At 43.3% G+C, this 21,959-nt stretch overlaps 1 protein-coding gene across 1 annotated transcript in view; it reads right to left on the bottom strand.

The window, feature by feature from the left end:
• Positions 1 to 5,181: 5,181 nt before the first annotated feature.
• The window catches only part of LOC129703267 (D-beta-hydroxybutyrate dehydrogenase, mitochondrial-like), a 53,375-nt gene continuing 36,597 nt past the window's right edge, over positions 5,182 to 21,959 (bottom strand). Inside the window, exons 4-5 of the mRNA XM_055645602.1 lie at positions 12,576 to 12,728; positions 5,182 to 10,604 (exon numbers count right to left, since the gene is read on the bottom strand). Coding sequence (XP_055501577.1) covers positions 10,135 to 10,604; positions 12,576 to 12,728 — 623 coding nt within the window. The 3' untranslated portion in view covers positions 5,182 to 10,134. The remainder of the gene's footprint in view (positions 10,605 to 12,575; positions 12,729 to 21,959) is intronic.

Here is a 21,959-nt window from a genome sequence, read left to right as displayed (position 1 = left end):
AATTTTGTGACATCCCTCACCTCTGCGAGGAAAAAGTTGCCCCTCAGGTTCTAGTTAAAGTTTTTACCCTCTCCCCTATGTCCGTTGATTCTTGATTCCCCTACCCGGGTAAAAGACTGTACATTCATCCTATCTACTCCTTATCTTATCTATTCTCAGAGGACAAATACTCATCCCAGTACTCATTCTGGAAATCAATGATGCATGCCATGTATCACAGGTATATTCTTTTATATCGGCGTGACCAAACGTAGACAGGGCGATCGTTTCACTGAACACCTTTGCTCAGTTCGCCTGGACCTACCATAAGTGTTGACAAACACTTTAATTCCTCCTCCCATTCCTTCACTGACCTAGGCCTCCTCCATTGTCAGGGTAAGGCTAAATGAAAATTGGAACAGCACCTCATATTTTGCTTGGGCAACTTACAACCCAGCGAATATTGATTTCTCTAACTCCAAGTAACCCTTGCATCCCCTTTCTCTCCATCCCTCCCCCACCCAAGTCGTACCAGCTTCAGTCATTTTGTTGAGTCTCATTGTCTGTAACTCGTTTTCACCTAGCAGACAGGTAACAATGGGCTTTCTTTTACCAGTTACTTTTTTTGTGTATCTTTCCTTCATTTGGTCCATATCTCTCTATATCTCTCGTGTCCCTTTCCCTTGACTCAGTCTGAAGATGGGGTGGAAGATTGCAACCGTCACGTGGTCCACCCTGATTCGACAAATGCAATCAACTCGACGTGCACAAACGGAAGATCAAATAGAACAAGTCCAACAACTTTAGGCTGTGCACGCCACACAAAAGAAGAAGAGTCTGAAGAAGGGTCTCCAACCGAAACATCACCTATTCCTTTTCTCCAGAGATGCTGTCTGACCCACTAAGTTACTCCAGCTTTTTGTGTCCAACTTCGGTTTAAACCAACACCTGCAGTTCCTTCCTACACAGGTATATTCTTCTTTTAGATGTACAAAAAAGGCCATTTGTAAATTCACTGGGATTTCAAATAATTACAGGAAGATATCTTTACGTTTGCATCCAAATTCTCTAGCAAAAAAGTACCATTTGATTCCTGTACCTGTACGTTAACCTTCAGCAGTTTCTGCGCAAGGTCTCTCTTAGCACCCAGACCCTTCAATCACATTATCATTCTATAATATTCCTCCTTCCGAGCTTTTTCTACCAGTGGATGACCTCACATCTTTCCTACTTAATATTTTATCTGCTATGTCCTTACCCAATCACCTGGACTGTGTAGTTCTTCTGTGACAGCGTCCCGTCTTTTTGATGCCACTCTGATCCCTACCACTGGCTGACTGGTCAGGAGAGGCCAATACTCAGCATCATTGGTACCAGCTGCGTCCAATTAGTGGACATTGGTTTTGCCCACCTGAACCTTGTCAGCCTTCTCCGTGTAAAACCCAGGCATTCCATCCAGAAGGGAGAGAAGGAGAGAGTGCCTTCCTGATTGTTTTGTTCCCATTTTGCAGGTTCAAGGAAAACTGAGCCACTGGGACAAACCCAAGACCACTAGCGCCACCCTGTGGTCAAGGCTGGGCAGCCAGGACGTAGCCCGAGGCAGCCCGCATCTTTACTGAGGCTAACACTGTGACTGGGACAATCCCGAGATACCAGTGCCTCTTCCTGTCCACAGACAACGAGCGACTACAGGGGCAAAGACTGAGGGGCCTGGATAATCCAGAGACCGCCAGCACCAACTCTTCAAGCCCCAAAGCAGAGCCACCACCAGGATAAGCCTGGGGTCGCTAGCGCCTCTGTTGTGCAAGGGACAAACGGATCATGTCAGCTAAAATGGAACTCAGCTAAATTGGCAGCACAGCATTCCAAACCCTTTGAAAACAAGCAGATGTTTTCAAAGATGTTCCCAAACAAGTTGAAGATGTTGGAAAGTGTTCCCAAACAATTCTGGTTATGTCTGGGTTTGCTGAGCAAAACACTGCAATGGTTGGGGCGGACCACCTACGTACGCCCCCTACCGCAGGTATTGCAGAAACAGTGCGCGCAACATGCTAAGTGTGACATGGCCTGATTGGCTCATGGGAGGGAGTATGGCACGTTCTGAATGGAAGAGAAATGCCATGAAAGACGGTGCCGGGAGGAGGGATCCCTGGCCCTGGGCCGTGTCATAAATGGTGCCAGGTGATCAACACCAGGTCACCACTCGGGGGCGCTCTTTGCTGTGTACTCGGGGTTGGCGAATGTGAATACGGATACGCATGTCTACAGTATGTGCCTTATTAGGTTGTCTTATAAAATACATTGTTATACAAACTCTGCTGTCTGACCGGTGATTTATCGAACATAACAGCCTCTTCTCGAGGCAAGAGTGAACTGCAGGAAGAAGCCCGCGATCACCACACCTCCTCCTTCAAGACCAGGATGGAGATGCTGGGACAAGCCCGAGATTGCCAGCACCACCGCACCTGCGCCATGACCACCATGCTGTCTGGACTTGCTGGTCACTGTAAATAAAGCACATCACGTGAGTTCATCCTACAGTGAGTGTCAGTGTAATCATGGCCGAACCAGGCATCATCTCTGACACCACACTTACAACAACCTCTGCTTCCTCTTCACAACGCCATTCAGCTTTGTAACATTAAAAAAATGCATATATATATATCACTTGACCCAATTCAGAATTATTATTAAATTGTTGACAGCTCGAAGCCTAGCACTGATGCTTATGGAACCCTAGTAATAGGCACTGCCTGTCAAAATGAAAATGACCCATTTACAGATGTTTTCTGAATCAGTCCTCAATCTACACCCATATATTACCCCAATCCCATGTGCTCCATTATTTTTTAGTAACATCCAGTTATTAAACAACAATGCACCTATGGCTTTTCCATTATTTATTTTGCTGGTCTAAAAGCTCTTAACAGATTTGTTAAACACTATTTTCCTTCGTAAATCTATAAACATAATTATTTCCAAGCCGCTGTTGCATTTGTCCATTCTGGAACTTTTGGAACTGCTGACCGAGGAAAGGTCTGCAAGTTATACTTACCAACATTATTTGCAACAAAGCCAGGAAATATAGAACAAATTGAACCTCACAAGAATCTTGACCACATTTGTGTTTTGCCCAAGATTCCAGCATCTGCAGTTTCTTGTGTCTCTAAACAAAGGCTACACACAGCAGATGGCCAACATTCTTTTATATATATTATTCACTGATGACTTGCAGATATCCACCGAGAAAGTAGGTCAGAATTAAAGATGAGGAAGGCGTTACTGATTTAGTTATGAGAACAAGTTTAGTTGTGGCTTTTAAAACATTCTTCAGTTTAGTTTAATTTAGTTTAGTTTAGAGATGCAGCATGGAAAAAGGCCCTTTGGTCCATGGGGACCATTGCTCACCCATTCACACTAGTTATCCCTTTACATACTAGGTGCAAATTACAGAGGCCAATTTATCTACAAACCCAAACGTTTTTGGGATGCGGGAGGAATCCCACGCGGTCACAGGGAGAACGTGCAAACTCCACACAGACAGCACCCGATGTCAGGATTGAACCCGGATCTCTGGTGCTGTGAGGCAGCAGCTCTGCCCGCTGCACCACTGGCACCCTTAATGGAGGCAGAGCAATAGATGAGAAATTCCAATATAACAGAGCTCATATTATTAACAATTAATCAGGAACAAACTGAATCAAATGCCATCAGACCATAAAACAAATGATAGTATTGCAAGATAAAAATAACAAGAAGCATATATCGCCAGAACAACAATAAAAACCTGTCAATCTAACAAAAGACACAAAGTGCTGGCGTAACTCAGCGGGTCAGGCAGCATCTCTGAAGAATATGGATAGATGACATTTCGGTTCAGAACCCTTCTTCAGACATTGTGTCCCTCTCTTAACACTCAGTTTTTTGAGTGGCCACAAGCACCCTGTGATAGAAGGTCCATATGACCAAATCTCCAAGTCCAGGTGCATTGGGAGGATGCAGAGAAATGCACCGCCTATTAGGTGGAACATCATCCCATGTTACTATATGATTTGCTTGGAAGAGGATAGATAATGAGAATGTGATTGTCAGTAGTGGCAGGAATGAAATAAAAATACATTTTGATACCAAACTTTAAAGTTGTAAAATCACGGGAACATCCAGCATGGAACCAGGCCCTTTGATCCAATTTGTCTGTGTCAAACAAGATGCCCCAGTTAATCTGGTCCTCTTTGGCCATAATGATCACATATCTCTCTGAACCTTTCCTGTACATGTACCTTTTAAGTGCCAGTATAGTACTAGAATTAGAATTAGATTCCTTTATTGTCATTCAGACCTTTCGGTCTGAGCGAAATTATGTTGCCTGCAGTCATACACAGAACCAATAAAAACAAAACATACAATAAACACAAATTAAACATCCACCAGTGAGTTCACGAAGCACATCCTCACTGTGATGGAGGCAAAGTCTTAGTCTCCGTCTCTTCCCTCCTTGTTCTCCCTCTGCGCTGAGGCGATCGATCCAGGACGGAAATGCCGCCCTCCAGTCCAGTGGACCACCGTGGTGATGTCGCCGCCGCCGAAAGCCGGAACGCCATCTCCGCTCTGAGACGGCCCGCCACAGCATCCGCTCCGGGCAGCCGCCCCAGCTCCAGGCCACCGCCCCAGCTCCGGGTCCCGCAGTCTCCGCTCCGGGCCGCCGCCCCAGCTCCGGGTCCCGCAGTCTCCGCTCCAGGCCGCCGCCCCAGCTCCGGGTCCCGCAGTCTCAGCTCCGAGCCCCAATGCATCAGCTCCAGGCCGCCGCCGATAGCCAGAACTCCGCACCAGCAAGTCGGGCCACCGCTGCCTCAGCCCGAAGACACCCCATCCTCAGTTTAAAAGTGCCCCTCCATTTTTTTAATTAAACCTTGCCCCTCACCTTAAATCTATGGTTCTTGATTCAGAAACCTTTCCCACCTATTCCTGATCCTTCACCTCTCCATAACTTATTTTCCTCAATTCTCCACTCCTACTTTTCCCAAGTCCAGTCAAAATACAGAGATAAATCCTGTTTTTTCTTAGTTTGAGAATGCTGGCCGGTCACTTCAGTTTTCCCATTTTAAAAATAGGTTTACCGGAAAATGATTTATAATCTTGTTTGACTTAACATGGAATGACACCCAATGTACCGTAAAAAAACAAAACTGTGTAAACCTCATGAACCTTGTGCAAATTGTTTTATTTTGTGTAAACTACTCAGAATTGATACAGATCATCATTGAACTTCACTGTTCACTTTGATCTCATGTCAGCAAACTCATGTCCAATCTACATGTTTACCCTGTTCAAGGTTAGAGCACCAAAACAAGTCAATAATAATCTTTACCTCATAGCCTCAGTGTGTATGGATGCAAATGATGTAGTTCATGCAAATGATTGCAATGGGATGGTAAATCCTCCTTCATGAAGCTGATTCAAAACATGGAAAGTTTTCTCCAATGTAAAAAATATATTAAACGTGGCCTCTAAAAAGTAGAGGTCTTACTCTAGAGTTTAGTTTTAGACCCAGCTGTAGCAGAAGAACAAAGATCACTGGATCTGTTAAGTCTATTCAATATTTAAATTGACTCTCGGGTAAATTATGTTGCTAATTCATTTACATGGCCCCAAAGTTACTTTCTTAATTGCAGCTTTTCTTGTCCTCAGTGCCAATTTCGACAAGTGATAAATCAACTTTAAAGATGGACACTATTCATAATGGAGATATATCATCAATCATATCAAAGCATAATCTGTAGTTTGGTGACCAAGAGGCATTTCCTAAGAGGCACCTGTCAGAAGATCAAGATTCTTTAGTTACTCAGAATAGCTTGTCACCATCTCGGTTGATCTTATCCTTGGAAGCTCAAACTCTGAAACAAAACTGGAGGTTAAGAAAGAACTAATTCTACAAATAACAGAGGGTATATTGAGCTGTTCCAAAGGAAAAAAAACTGTTAGATATGAAAACTGGTGGTAAGTGCAGACCTGATGGTGCATATATTCGGAAATGTTATTATTTCCAGTCTATTATATTAATATAGGGCTGTGCGTGCAGTGTAAATAATGGCAATACACTGCTCAAATGATAAAAATGTCGTTGCAAAGAACACAATATTTGTTCAATTCATAGAACCAGGATTATTCATGACCCAAAATTACAAATTTTCATTTAACAACTGTTGCCAACCAGTTTTCAAACAAACAGAAAGACAGGCATACATAATTTAGAGGATCAACAAATGGACTTTTTTGTTGAGCAGTATGTACGCGGGTTAAGATTATCAGTGATTATGATCTGCCCTGCTGAGACAGAATGGTGAAACACACATTAAGTATCTCTCTTTAGCTGAATGAAGCTGACTGAATCTATTCTCAAATATTCAACAGAACCACAGGAGTTTGAGGAATTGTGTACTTCTTGTAGAAAGTCTTACTTCCCCAATTATATTATAATTGATATGCACAATGGGCAGCCATGGAATACTGGTGTCACCTATAACAGAAAAGTTAATTTCCATACAGGTAGGACAAGAAAGAACATCTCTGAAAAAAAATCAATGTGTTCTCTAGGATGGCTACCTTCAACAAACTTGCAATATAAATAAAAATAATTTCAGAGTCTTAGAATGGAAGCAGTCTCTGTGGCCCACCAAGCATCAAGGACGCCTACATACTAAGTTACACTAATCTTATATCCCCTCTAAGTCTCATATCCCCTCTAATTTTTAATTCCCCACCTATTCTCCTGTAACCAGCCTACATTCAGGGCAGTTTTCAGTAACCATTAACATACTAGCACATCTTTGTCCTGTGCGGGGAAACTGGAGCACTTGAGGGAAACCCATTACTGTGCAAGTCAGGATTCAACTTAGTTTATACTAAACTTGCAAAGCCATTCCTCAACTTACAAAATGGATGCATTCTGCGAAAACTTGAAGGAAATTTTTTTTTTAATCTAGATGGCTTGGTACCGAATATAGAGAACTTCTCTATTCATTAAAGTGGAAAAATAGGTTCATGAACCGATGGCCCCAAAAGAATCAATAGCAATATATCAGCTGACCAAGATGGCGGCGCGAACGGTGTTTGCAGCGGCCTCTCTCAGTGAAAATTCAATGGTTTCATGTGTTATTGGAGCGAGTGGTGTGACTGTAGAATGAGTGAAAGGAGAGCGTATGTATGTGCGACAGTTTCTGTTGGACACTCACAACAAAGTTTCTTGTTACGACAAACACTTACTGAGCGAGCTGGGACTTCTGCGCCGTGTCGACTCAAGGAAAGCCACGGCTGCACCTGGAGCAACATTGGTGAGGAATCATCGTAAGCGGTGTAGCAGGATGCGGAAGCGGGGGAAGCGCGGAGGAGTCTACGCTAGGCTAATCGCTAATCCACACAAACCAGCAGTGCCTACACTCATGTTGGCAAATGTCTGCTCCCTCGACAACAAGATGGATTACATCAGAGTGTGGAGAGCTTCTCAACATAGCGTGAGGAACTGCTGTCTACGTCCTTACGGAGACCTGGCTGAACCAGAACATCACGTACGTTGCGATCCAGCTGGAGGGGCTAATCCTATACAGAGCTGCCAGAGTAGCTTCGCTAGCCGGTAAGTCAAGGGGAGGCGGCGTGGCTGTGTATGTCAACAGATCGTGGTGTCGGGATGCCGTGGTGGTTTCTACTCACTGCTAACCTCACGTAGAGCTAATGACTGTGAAATGCCGACCCTCTACTTACCGAGGGAGCTGACGGCAGTCTTCATAACGGCCGTCTATGTACCACCGAGCGCGGACGTGAAGGATGCTATGACAGAGCTCTACAACATCAGTGAGCAGCAGAGGGAACATCCCGATGCTTTCTTCATGGCAGCTGGGGATTTCAACCAGGCAAGTCTTACATCTGTTTTACCTAAATTCTACCAGCATGTGAACATTGCAACCAGGGAAAAGAACACACGACAAAGACACACGTCGCTTGTGGCAGGGATTTCATACCATCACTGACTACAAGCCCCCCCCCGCCCCCGCTACGGATATGCCAAAACGACCCCTCTCTACCAGATGAACTGAACGAGTTTTACGCACGTTTTGAGGCTAAAAATACCACCCAGATACAAGCACTCCTGCCATCACCCAGCGACCAGTCATTCAGACTGTCCACAGCCGCAGTTAAAAAGGCCTTTGCCAGCGTCAATCCAAGCAAAACTGCAGGGCCGGACAACATTCCTGGACGCGTTTTAAGGGACTGCGCAGAGCAACTAAAAGATGTCGTTGCAGACATTTTTAACATCTCACTCAGCCAGGCAGTAGTGCCCAACTGCCTCAAAAGTGCCACCATCGTTCCCATCCCGAAGAAGCCCAACCCAGCCTGTCTCAATGACTTTCGTCCAGTGGCTCTCACACCCATACTAATGAAGTGTTTTGAGCGGCAGGTTATGCAGCACATCAAAAAACTGTCTCCCTGCCGACCTGGACCCACTGCAGTTCGCTTACAGAGCCAACCGGTCCACAGAGGACGCAGTCTCTACAACACTCAACCTCGCACTATTGCATCTCGACCGGAAGAATACCTATGCCAGGATCCTCTTCATAGACTTCAGCTTAGCTTTTAATACAATCATCCCACAGCAGCTGGTGGAGAAGCTGAAGCTGTTGAAGGTGGATACTGGCACTTGCAACTGGGTCCTTAATTATCTGACGCAGCGGCAGCAGACAGTCAGGGGGGGCAGCTGGACATCAAGAACCATCGCTGTGAGCATTGGCTCACCCCAAGGCTGTGTCCTAAGCCCCCTGCTGTTCACTGCTTACTCATGACTGCACTGCCAGACTCAGCAATAATTATATCAATAAGTTCGCTGATGACACAACAGTGGTGGGTCTCATCAGTGACAACAATGAGTCGGCGTACAGGATGGAGGTGGAGCTGCTTACAGAATGGTGCAGATCTCACAATCTCACCCTCAACGTGAAAAAGACAAAAGAGATGGTGATCGATTTCAGGAGGGCTGGAAAACACCATCACAAACCTCTGTACATTGATGGTGTTGCCGTAGAGAGGGTCAGCAGTGTGAAGTTCTTGGGACTTCACCTGGCGGATGACCTGACCTCTACGACCAACACCACAGCAGTCATCAAAAGAGCTCAGCAGCGGTTCCACCCTCTCCGGAGACTAAGAAAAGCAGGTCTCCCTACTGTTCACCTAAGGACCTTCTACAGGGGCACCATCAAGAGTATACTGACCTACGGCATCACTTCCTGGTTTGGGAGCTGCAAGGCTTATGAACAAAAACAACTTAACAGGATAGTGAAGACAGCCAGTAGGATCATTGGTGCTCCACTCCCTTTCCTGTTGGAGATCTTTCAGAAGCGCAGCATCCGCAGAGCCATCTCCATTATTAAGGACCCCTATCATCCATCACACCACATCTTCTCCATTCTGCCATCTGGGAAGAGGTACAGGAGCATCAGCTGCAAAACCAGCAGGATGCTACACAGCTTCTTCCCACAGGCAATAAGTGATTAACGGACTGTGTCCCCTCCTCATACATCATACCAACACATCTAACCTCGCCCATACTTTGACAGCTAGGCACCTGTCAAAGCAAAGCCACTGTTCTGTCTGAATGTCTGTTTTTATTTCAATTTTTAGGCCTATTTTAGATATGTTAATATTCATTTTAAAACCTATATATATTTATTCTGTTTTTATTAACTGCACTAACGGGAACTGATTGAGAAACAATTTTTTGTTTCTTCTGTGTATATAAGTACTCAGTTAAAATGACATTAAAGAAAATACTGAATACTGAAATAAAAAATCTGCAAATCAATGAATACCCTGTATATAAAGTGGCAGCATGCTGCACTCTGCTTTGGACATGAACTACAGTACATAGCATTCAACGCAAACAACAACAAATTAATTTCTACCACATAATTCTTCAAATAAAAAGTAATTGCATTGAAGTGCACATAAAACTTATAAAGTATGATATGATTAATTTTTATACAATTCCAGCAGGTAAACTTGAGTTAAGATAATAGTTAGTGGGCATTAAGTAATGGAGCTGGAAGATGAGGAAATTGGCACGATACGTTGGAAGCTGATCACTCTGGTAACACACTGGAAGGTTGGTTAATTGTTGTACAACCAGTCAGCTATTGGAGTCGGTAAGTAGTTCAGCACATGCAATCTAATCCACCAGTAGGTATCCACTGGTTCATAACGACAGTATGGATATCTGGAAGTTAGTGCATCAGTGATGGCATTAATAACAGGAGCTATGTCTTTTGAACTGCTGCTACAGAAAGTTTTCATTGATATTGTCTGTCGATCGAAATATGCTTTTCCATAATCTTCTTGGACAATTTCATCAGTTTCATCCCACAGTCTACGAGCTGTGCTTTCAATGTGATCGCGAGTGAGGATGTCTGTGGCAGCTACAACGTTTCCTGGCTCAATGATGCTGACTTTAACACCCCAACGCCGTTGTTCATAACGCAGGCAATCTGAGAACGCCTCCATTCCATAATTTGAAATACAGTAGGCAGACTGGCCAGCAATGCCAATGCGTCCAAACATGCTGGTAATATTCACAACACGACCTGTGAAGCAAAAAGTAAAATCAAATTCAAAGAAGGTATTAATTTAAGATAATGAACTTTTGATATTTTACTGCAGCTGAAAAACGATTAAAATCCTTTCAAACTTGGTCTCATGGATATATTTTGAATCTTATTACAGATTAGCAACAACATTATTACTGAGACACACCCATTTCATTGGCAGAATTCTGCATGATTACAAAATATTATGGTAAAATAAACACAATATTTATGAATTTCATATTTTCTCATATTCTTTCAAAACTTCCACTATCATTGTTCCAAGCATTATTGCCCTTGCCTGTATTAAATGGTTTCCAATCTGTGTATTATTCATTATTGAATGAGCATTGTTGGTATTTAATGCCCATCACCAAGTGAGGTAGCTACACACCATTATTGTGAATTGTTGAAGTATTTGTGAGGAAGGTACTTCCACTGTGCTGTTAGGTTGGAAAATCCAACAAAAGCTGGATTGCAGTTTGAAGAGGAACTAAGATGGTGGAATATCCATCCACATGATGCTTTAATCCTACTAGCTTTTGCATGTGTGGGAGATTCTGTCACTGAAGCCCTGTCATTTTGCTGCAGATTAACTATATTTGGACTATAGTTGGACTATATTTCATCACTCTGCTGACTTGTGCCTTGTAGATAGCTTAAAGGCTTTGGATAATCAGGAAGTGAGTCACTTGCGATAGATGATCCAGTTTCTGGCCTGTCGTTGTTGTCACAGTGGGTGTGTAGTTGGTCCACTCAGTTTCTGGGGTAATAGCAATTCCCATCCCACCACAGCAGGGGAATTGAATGATAGTATGCATTTGAAAGTCAATAGTAGATACCGAGAAAATCACTTCTAGAGACCGTCATTGCTTAGTGCTTATATTGTGCAAATGCTACTTAATACCTGGAGCCATGCCTGAATATTGTCTAAGTCTAGAGTAAATGGAAGCAGCAACTGACAAGCTCCAAATGCAGCTGAACAATGATTCCTCTAGTACTTATCCAATGCCTATAATTACTTACAACTTCCTTACTTACAGTTATCCCTCGTTATTACAGACTTCTTTATAACGGATTTCAGTTATATCGGATGGTCCTACTGACCTTCAGTCCCACTGCCGACTTTGTCCCCGGCCTGCACCGCCTCCCTAGCCACTTTCAGGCCGAGCTGCCAACATCATCCCCGGTCCGCACCGCCTCCCCGACAAGGGACTCCATCTGGAGTCAATACAATGACGGTGTGGAATAGTTCCTTTTTTACCTTCAAACTCTAAAACTCATTGACTTTAGATATAGTCCTTTCTCATGTCAATCCCTCTCGTGGGATGCAGTTCCCCATTCAGTAAACCGCCTCTCCATTTTTTGTCCTTATCCTTTCTATCCCTTCTTAATGTATATCACAATGTCTGCATTTTCCATTTATGTCCAGTCTACGTCAAGCCTCAATTATTGACATGAACATATTGCACTTTCAACAATAAATCCCTGCAGACATCAGCATGCATCTCGACAATAACTTTTCATACATCTGGTTGAAACAGAGGGGCGTACACAACAGCTTCTGCATTGTTAAAACTGGTCTAATAACTATATTCAGCAATTTTATTTAAAAATCAATAATGAACCCCTACCAAAAGCATTGCAGTTGTTGCAAATGTGAAAATCCAGTTCAACCTTTACACAGTGTTTTGGACAAACCTTTCAAATGAATTAGAACAACATTATAGGTCTGCTTTTTTAATAGAGAAGAAAACATGTTTTTACAAAGTATAATAGAAACAGATATCAACCAGTACTAACAGGAAACCAGTATCAGGAAAGTAAATCCACTAAAATCGGATTCGAATATCAAATTAGTTTAAAATTCATTTCTTCTTTAACCAATACCTAGTTATATTCATTAAACGTTGTGCTGGCTTTCATTTCAGGCATCTAGTATCTGTGATTTCAAAACACAATATTACTCACCCTTAGCTCGCCGGATAAGGGGAAGGAATGCTTTAGTAACTCGCATAGTTCCCCACAAGTTGACATCTGCAATTTCCTTGTAATGTGCCATACTTGTAAATTCCACCTCCCCAAACGTGGAGACGCCAGCATTGTTCACCACACCCCAGAGTCCTGAATAAAGGGCACAGCATATTAACTCAGTGCCGTACATATTGTTCATGCATCACAAAATCCTCCATGTAACATATAATGGAATATAACAAAAAGATTGACAGTTGCTATAGCTGACCTAGAGTTTGAAACTTTTCATGCTAAAGTTTCCGAGAACAAGAATCAGATTTTCAACATTTCCTGACCAAATACAAAAATGTAATTAGGGATCTATAGGCGCTACCTCAAATAAACTGTCAATATCATCAAAGCCCCACACCATCCTGGTCAGGCTTTCAATTTGCTACTACCATGGGGAAGGTACAGGAGCCTGAAAACTGTGACCACCAGGTTCCACAACAACTTCTGCCAAGCAACCATCAAGCTCTTGAACACTACACAACACTAACCTCTAACTAACCAATCTCACGACAATCTTCTATGGACAGTGCTTTTAGTTGCACCACAAACTTTTGTATTTTACCCTATTATGATTACCTAGTATTACAGTTATTCATTTACTGTATTTTGATTATTATATATTTATCTATTTGTTGTTGTTTTTGCAGGCCTGTTAAACTGTTGCAATTAAGAATGTCATTGTTCTGTTGTTGGTTACATATGATAGTGAAATATTCATAACTCTCTTCGGCTTGTTATTTGAATTCTTACAGCATTACTTACTGAACAAAGGGATGGATTCCACTCCTGTTCTTAGGGTTTTCAATTTACAGATTAAGAAAGACCAATTTAATTTAGAGAATGGCTGTGGCAAAAGAAAAGTGCTGAGTAGTTAGTGGAGCTGGTGCTAGTATCTTGAAAATGAAATGACAGTGGTTATGATGCTTCTTAGTAGTATTTAACTTCCCCCTCTTCCAATAAGATTGTCGTTCTTGTGAGAATACAATATTACAGAGCTACGTAAAAATTATAAAGAATCATGTTCATCAGTCTATGAAAGTAAGCATGCAGGTACAGCAGGCAGTGAAGAAAGATAATGGCATGTTGGCCTTCATAACAAGGTGAGTTGAGTAGAGGAGCAAAGAAGTCCTTCTGCAGTTGTACAGGGCCCTAGTGAGACCACACCTGGAGTATTGTGTGCATTTTTGGTCTCCAAATTTGAGGAAGGACATTCTTGCTATTGAGGGAGTGCAGCGTAGGTTAATCCCCGGGATGGCGGAACTGTCATATGCTGAGAGAATGGAGCGGCTGGGCTTGTATACTCTGGAATTTAGAAGGATGAGAGGGGCTCTTATTGAAACATATAGGATTATTAAGGGTTTGGACACGCTAGAGGCAGGAAGCATGGTCCCGATGTTGGGGGAATCCAGAACCAGGGGCCACAGTTTAAGAATAAGGGGTAAGCTATTTAGAACAGAGATGAAGAAAAACTTTTTCACACAGAGAGTTGTGAATCTGTGGAATTCTCTGCCTCAGAAAGCAGTGGAGGCCAATTCTCTGGAGGCTTTCAAGAGAGAGTCAGATAGGGCAGATGGGGAGAAGGCAGGAACGGGGTACTGATTGTAGATGATCAGCCATGATCACATTGAATGGCGGTGCTGCCTCAAAGGGGCGAATGGCCTACTCCTGCACCTATCGTCTATTGTTTAAATCTTTAAAATAATCTCCACTGGGAAATGAGAGTCTGTGTCTTCATTTCACATTAAGACAGAAATAAATTGAATAACTAATTCATAAGGTCCATCTAATTTCATGATACCATGATTGTGCCATGCTTCCAAAACAAGTACCCAGATGTATTCTTGAATTAATGTAGCAAGGACAGAATGCATTGGCATCTGTACTCAAGATATCCAAACACCTTCTGCATGTCGAAGATAGACACAAATGCTTGAGCATCTCAGGGTAGAACGAATGGGCGACGTTTCGGGTCGAGACCCTTCTACAGTCTGAAGAATCTTAAGGAGGGCCCCGACCCGAAACATCACCCGATCCTTCTATCCAGATGCTGCCTGTCCCGCTGAGTACTCAGGCATTTTGTGTCTATCTTCGGTGTAAACCTGCATCTGCAGTTCCTTCCTGCACCCTCTGCATGTCCACCACTGACTCCAAACTCTCAGGCAAAATGCCTGTCCATAGTATTTCAAAATGACCCGCAAGATGCTGCCTTCCTGTATATCAGTAAATCTTTGCCTCCACAGATCTGACATGTAACTAAACATGTAGCTCTGGAAGTGGATTTTTTTCTTCAACAGTAAATGAAAAAGGCAAACTTGCTTTTACTTAACACCTTCTGCCTTTCTATGCACAACAGCCAATTCATTACATTGAAGTACAGTTACCATCAGAATGAGAAATTTGCTAACAATAAATTTCCATAAACAGCAACATAATAATGTCCCAATAATGTGATTTAGAATTATTGATTAAGAGACAAATATTGACTTTGAAACTTTTCACCTGAGAAAGAAAATGGTTTTAAATCTTATCCGAAAGACAACTTCAAGACATCAGCAACTCCTCGGTATTTAACCGGTATATCAGTCCAAGCTTTCATATTCACGTTTCCGGAGATAAACTTGACCTTATAATCTTCTTACTAAGAGGAGAAAGTACTTTCAATTGAAACACAGCTGGCACAATTATGTGGTGCTTTGTCTGCTAAAAATGGGTAAGTGAAAACTATAGATGACTTAACTTTCCAGTTAGCTATAGAAAGTTGTGAAAAATTCAAAAACTACTGATTCTCAAAATCCAAAATATAAAAGAAAATGCTGGATGGTGAACAAGCATCTTCAGAGTGAGAAATAGAATTAATTGGTCAGATAAAATATCATTGCCAGAAGTGGGGAAGAGAAAAAACAGTTGGTGTTAAGTTGCAGAGACAAAAGGGGAGGGATGGAAAAAGAGTGAAGCCAGGGTTGCAGTGGGGATTAACTTAGTGGGGAGGAGGAGAGTGGTGGAAAGAGAGCAAGAGGAAACAAGAGGGAAAAAATGCCCATTAGATCAGATTGCACGAACAGGAAGAGATGATAAGAAATATGATATCAATTTCCAAGGCTGAAACATGCCCAGACAGAGATAGACGTACTGTCTCTTGAGCTCATGTTCGGCCCTGTTATAACAGAGCTGAAGAGCACAATCAGATAGAACAGAAGGAGAGGTAAGGACTAGCTACAAAGAACTGCAGATATGGTTAATACCTAAGAAAAACACAAAGTGCCGGAATAACTCAGTAGGTCTGGCAATATCTCTGGAGAATATGGATTGGTGATGTTTCAAGTTGAGACCCTTCTTCAGATTACAAAGGACAAAGGACATTTATTTGTCACGTACACCAATTGGTGTAGTGAAATGTGTCTTGCCCTGTATGTGGGGCGAGAAGAAAGGTGGAAGAGGGCAGAGCAAAACAAAGCATGGCAGGTAATAAGTCGACACAGGCGAGGGGGGTGGTTGACAGGCATACGGCTAGAACAAAGACCAGAGATAAAAACAGAAGGTGTGTGACACACATTTGAAGAGTTGCGGATTGTGAAGAGAGTGGAGCGCAGGGGGGGGGGGGGAAAATAAATGGGAGTCCAGGGGGGGGGACAGGGGAGGGAAGATTAAGGAGTTCAGTTAGAGGTTATCTAAAGATTGGAGAATTCAACGTTGATATACTTGGGTTGTAAGCCCACGTGGAATATGAGATGCTGTCCCTCCAGTTTACGCGTGGCCTCATTCTGGCAGTATATGAAGTCCAGAACAGCAAGGTCAGCCTGGGAATGGCAAGGGGAGCTAAAATAGTTAACAACCGGGAAATCCAGTAGATCTTGGCAGAGCGAGCGCAAGTGTTCAGCTAAATGGTCGCCAAGTCTAAACTTGTAGAATGAAAGTGACAGGCAGCAGGAAGCTCAAGCTTGTCCCTGCAGACTGAATACACGTGCTCCACAAACCAGTCACCCAACTCGCACTTAGTTACACAAAAGTAATGGGGACCACACTGTAGAACCCCAAATGCAGGACACAAAAACTAAGTGAATTACTGCTTCACCTGGAAGGCTTTTGTAGGTCCCTGGATAATGGCAAGGAAAGCAATAAAAGGATAGGTGTTGAACTGCCTGTGGTTACACGAGAACGGGGAATGGTTAATGGGAATAGAAGAGCCAGGTAGGCAGTCACTGAGGGAAAGTCTGAAGAAGGGTCTCGACCCAAAACAGACGTCGGGTGGGGGCCTAGTACCGTGAAGGCCACGGACAGGTCCAGAGAAGCACCGACGGAAGAGGACCGTGTAGCCCACGGCCAGCCCCAGATGTCAAGTGAGGGCCTAGTACCGTGAAGGCCACAGACAGGTCCAGAGATTCACCGACGGAAGAGGACCGTGTAGCCCACGGCCAGCCCCAGATGTCAAGTGAGGGCCTTGTACCGTGTTGGCCACGGACAGGTCCAGAGAAGCACCGACAGAGGCTGAGTCTTCAGCCCAACCGGGAACAGCAGCGGTGGGGGAAGAAAGTAAAGAAGGCCGGGTCGGGATTAGAGTCAGCCCGACCGTGAGCAGAAAAAAGGGTCCGGCCGCGTAAGAGAAGCGGACTGGCCAAGGGGGAAAGCCCGGTCGCAGGGGACGGCCGAGAGGGGGGGAAAGCCCGGACGTGAGAGGAAGTCCGGCCCCGAGCAAAGAGTGGGTCCGCACGAGAGAAGCAGGACAGCCCTCAATTGCTTCAGCCCGATCGGGAGCAGAGTCAGCCCGGTCGCGAGAGAAAGCCGACCGAGGGAGAAGCGGGTCCGCGCAAGAGATGCGGAACACAGCGCTTAGCCAGCCCCTGACGGCGGGGCACAGTCCTGACGCTTGGAACAGCGGGGACTAGCAGCGGTAACTAGCAGCGACTCGCCTTCGGTAGGGTGTCCACGGAGCCAGTGACGAGCCGAGCAGTAGGTCCAGTAGCAAGTCAGCAGAGCAGCGAGAGTCGACTTGGCAGCGAGCCAGCGGCAGCAAAAGTAACGGTGAAGCCCGGGGAAGCCAGCAAAAGCAGCAAAAGTGGAGGTCTGGTGAGGCCAGCAGCAAAAGTACCGGTGGGGACAGCTCGAGAGGTCGAGAAGGCACCGGAGTCCATAGGCCAACAAGCTGGACCAGTGAAATCTTTCAAAGTAAAAGCGTGTATGTAATGCATTGTTCACTATTCCTTCACAGTAAAAGTGGGACTGTTTGGATTTAATGTATGGGTCACTGTTATCAATAATTGAAGTAAATCTGTGTGCATAGAAGGAATAGGAATAGAAAAGGGCCTCACCAAGGGAACTATAAGATTATACTATATTTTATATGAGATTTTATGTGAGATTTATACTATTATTATAAGATTAAGTAATAGTCAGTGAGCTGGATAATCTCTTAGAATGTAAAAGAAATAAGTCCAGTTCAGAGAACACTATGTGAGAGAACAGAACGTAGTGTACCTGAATAGCAACAGTGTAACATGGCTACTTCAATTGTAGGATAGTGGCCCGTTAGATTCTGGGTGCAATTTTGAGAAATGGACTGAAGTCTTGGAGGCTTCGTACATTTCTAATTATATCGCTGCAGAGGAGAAGAAGAGAGCATGGTTCATACTAGCCTTAGGAAGAGAGGGTTATCATACCTTACGTACGTTACTGCTGCCAGCAAAGCCCAAAGAGAAAACGTACGAGGAGTGTAAGGAGGTATTAATGGCTCATTTCTCGCCAAAACCTCCAAGGGCATCCAGAGGTAAGGAGCCTGAACTAAAGAGGGCAGGGAGTCCCTCAGTGGACAAAGGTCAAGTGCAAAAGGACAAAGGTCAAGTGCAAAAGGACAAAGGTCAAGTGCAAAAGGACAAAGGTCAAGTGCAAAAGGACAAAGGTCAAGTGCAAAAGGACACGTCGAGTGCAAAGGGACCAAAGTCGAGTGCAAAGGGACCAAAGTCGAGTGCAAAATGACCAAAGTCAAGTGCAGAATGACAAAAGTCAAGTGCAGAAGGAAAAGGCCAAAGGTAAAGGCAAAGGAAAAGGAGTCAAAGGCAAATGAAAATTGCCATTCAAAGGGCAACTCTAGTTATTCAAGCTGCATTTAGGGGTATGAAGGTACGGAGAGAGATCCGGAACAAATAGAAGGCAGCAACGGTAATACAAGCAGCATTTAGAATGCATAGAATGTACCGTCAATACAAGGCAATGAGATTAGCAGCTGTAATAGTGCAAACCCATTATAGGGCACACCTTCAAATGGTAAGTAATCGCAAAACTTACATGAAGGTACGCAGCAGTGTACTGCTTTGGGCAGCCTACCGAGGAATGCTTGTTCGAAAGCAACTGTGGTGCATGCATAAATCTGCCAAGGTCATACAGACGTATTATCAGATGCATAAACAGCGTCAGTATTTTAAGAAACTACGCTGGTCTGCCACGGCGGTACAGCAACGATACCGAGCACGCCAGATAAAAGATGTCCAAGTGGGACAATATGATAGTTGGAGAAAAGCAGTGATTGGTATTCAGGCCTTATACCGCGGGATCGAAGCTAGAGTATTGGTAGAGAAAATCAAGGCAGCACGCCGTATTAAGTCATTCATAAGAATGTGCATTACAAGAAAGCATTTCTAAATGCAAAAGGCGGCTGTAGTCACTCTGCAAGCAGCATACCGTGGTTACCGATTAAGGGCACGCTACTAAGCTGTCATTTCGATCCAGAGATGGTACAAAGCATGCAAAATAGGGCATTCCCAGTTTGTGCAGTATCAGTCAATGAGGGATGCAACTATTACCATTCAGACTGCCTACAAGAGTATGATGGTTAGGCAGGGTGTTAAGCAAAAGTTGAGCTACTGTAAAAGTGCAGTCAGTACTCCATATGAGTTGGTATCGGAAAGAGTTAAGTGGACAAATAGATAAACAACAGAAAAGGCTTAAACGATACAAAAGGCTTAAACAATATAGGAAAGCCAGTGTTGTATTGCAAAGACAATATAGATCCTACTTCTTGATAAAGAACCAGAAAGGTGACTTAAGAAGACGAGTAGATGAACAACAGAAAAGGCTTGAACGATGCAAGGAAAGGTTGAATAAATGTGTGACAATGAGTAGAAGCTGCTAAGAGAAAAGTCTAAAGAAGGGAGGCTGGTCGGTCAAGACAAAAGTAGGCAGGACCGATTGCAATTAGGACCCTTCAGTATAATCCAGCATGGAACACCAAGAGCAGATAAATAATCAGAGAAGGGAAACTGAACAGCAGAGGAAGCTGCTAGAAAATGGAAACTTGCAGCCATGGGTCAGATCCCACCTACAAAGAGGAAAACAAAACAAATACATGAACCAGAAAATGAGAACTCATAAAGCAAGGGGTAATGTATTTGGTTTAAGTATAATACCCTTGTGTAACAGTGTATTATTCAATGATGGGTAGGAAAAGAGCATATACCGTACAGGTGAAATGGACTTAAAAGGGGAGGAGTGCGGTGTATGTAATAGAAAAGGTATTACCTGCCTCCAAGTTAATGGGGGAGGAGTATTATGTATGTAATATAAATGGTGTTACCGGCCTCCAAGTTAAAGGGGGAGGAGTGTTATGTAGGTAATAGTGTTACCTGCCTCCAAGTTAAAGGGGGAGGAGTGTTAGGTATGTGATAATTAGCATATGTAATTAGCATATGTAATGAATGTCTTGTCATATGTTGTGCAAGTACGCATGTGCGGGAGACTCAAGGTGGCGTCCTGTAGTGACGAAGCTTGTAAGATTACTCCCGTGTCCGAAGCTTTATTCAAGTGTGCTAAGCATCCCGAATACATAAAAGTAATGTCTTTAGAATTCCCCCCTTGTTTTAAGATCTGTTGATAAAGTGTATATTTACACAATACTTTGTGTGCTGTCATTTGTGATAGATGGCAGATTCAGCTTGCAGGGTTTTGACTTTCCGTCACCATATTTCACTTGGGCAGCTTACAATCCAGGGGTATGAATATGGGTTTCTCCAACTTCCAGTAACGCCTGCATTCCCTCTCTCTCCATCCCACCCCCAACCAAGTCACACCAGCTTTTTGTTCTGTCCCAGCAGTCACCTAACAATGGTGTGTTTCCTTTATCATTGTTACTTTTTTGCATATCTTTCATTCATTTGTTCTATATCTCTCTATATTATCGTCTACATCTGTCGTTTCCCTTTCCCTTGAATTTCAGTCTGTAGAAGGGTCTCAGCCCAAAACGTCACCCATTCCTTCTCTCCAGAGATGCTGAGTTACTCCAGCATTTTGTGTCTACCAAGGATTAGTTATCTGTACTACACGTTCTATAGAAAGGTCAGCTAACAAAGCAGTAAGAAAAATGAGAAAATACTGAATGTGCCAAGTGGCGCATTGGTAGTTGCTGCCATACAGCGACTGAGACGTGGGTTTGATCCTGACTACGGGTGCTGTCTATGCAGTTTGTATGTTCTTCCAGTGACCACGTGGGTTTTCTCTGAGTGTTCCGGTTTCTTCCCACATTACAAAGACACGCAGATTTAATTGGCTTCAGTAAATGGTCCCGAGTGTGTAGGATAGAACCAGTGTGATTGGTGACCGTTGGTTGGCGCGGATGCGGTAGACGGGCCTGCTTCCACGCTCTATCTTTAAATTAAACTGTTTCTTAAAATATTCTTATCATCCAGTGTTCTCAAGCATTTCTTGATGTCAAATAATGTGAATCAAGTAGGCTGGAGACTGGCTTCCATCTGGAATAACAACAAACGTAACTGTTTGTAGTTAACAAAAGCATGTCTTAGTGGACATTAGTGCACAAAGTTTGACACGTGCTTACAAATGAAATAGAAAAAAATTGGATCAATGGTGTCTTTTTACATCATTTTTAGTTTCAAAACTGAATTCTAACCTACTGTACCTAAACGTACAGATCAGATCACTTTGTTACATGCCTATTGCATTTAGAACTTGGATCAAATTCTAGTGAAGAAATCATATACAGGCAACCACTGTGTAACAACTATTTGGGTTATGGAAATCCGCCTTTAAAGAATTCACAAATTATCACCCAAAAATTTGAGATATCGATCAAAATTTGCTCTGAATGAATGTGGGGATGGAAGTCAATAATTCAACACAGTTTTTTGTAACACCCGTTTCTTAACATATATACAGATATGCATTACGGAAAGTCACGATATAGCCAGTTTTCTGGGAACGTAGCCTGCCGGTAATTATTTTTTAATGTATTTGTCACTATATAAACTATAACTATATAATCTCCGGAAATGGCGGCGCTGTTGAACGGCTGCGGCTCGCCTGCAGTCCGTTTGTTTTTGCTTTATT

This window comes from Leucoraja erinacea, chromosome 14 (assembly GCF_028641065.1).
Source record: "Leucoraja erinacea ecotype New England chromosome 14, Leri_hhj_1, whole genome shotgun sequence".
In the NCBI taxonomy this organism is placed as follows: domain Eukaryota; kingdom Metazoa; phylum Chordata; class Chondrichthyes; order Rajiformes; family Rajidae; genus Leucoraja; species Leucoraja erinaceus.
The sequence above is the reverse complement of the archived record's forward strand: the minus strand, read 5'-3'. Positions and strand labels throughout refer to the sequence as shown.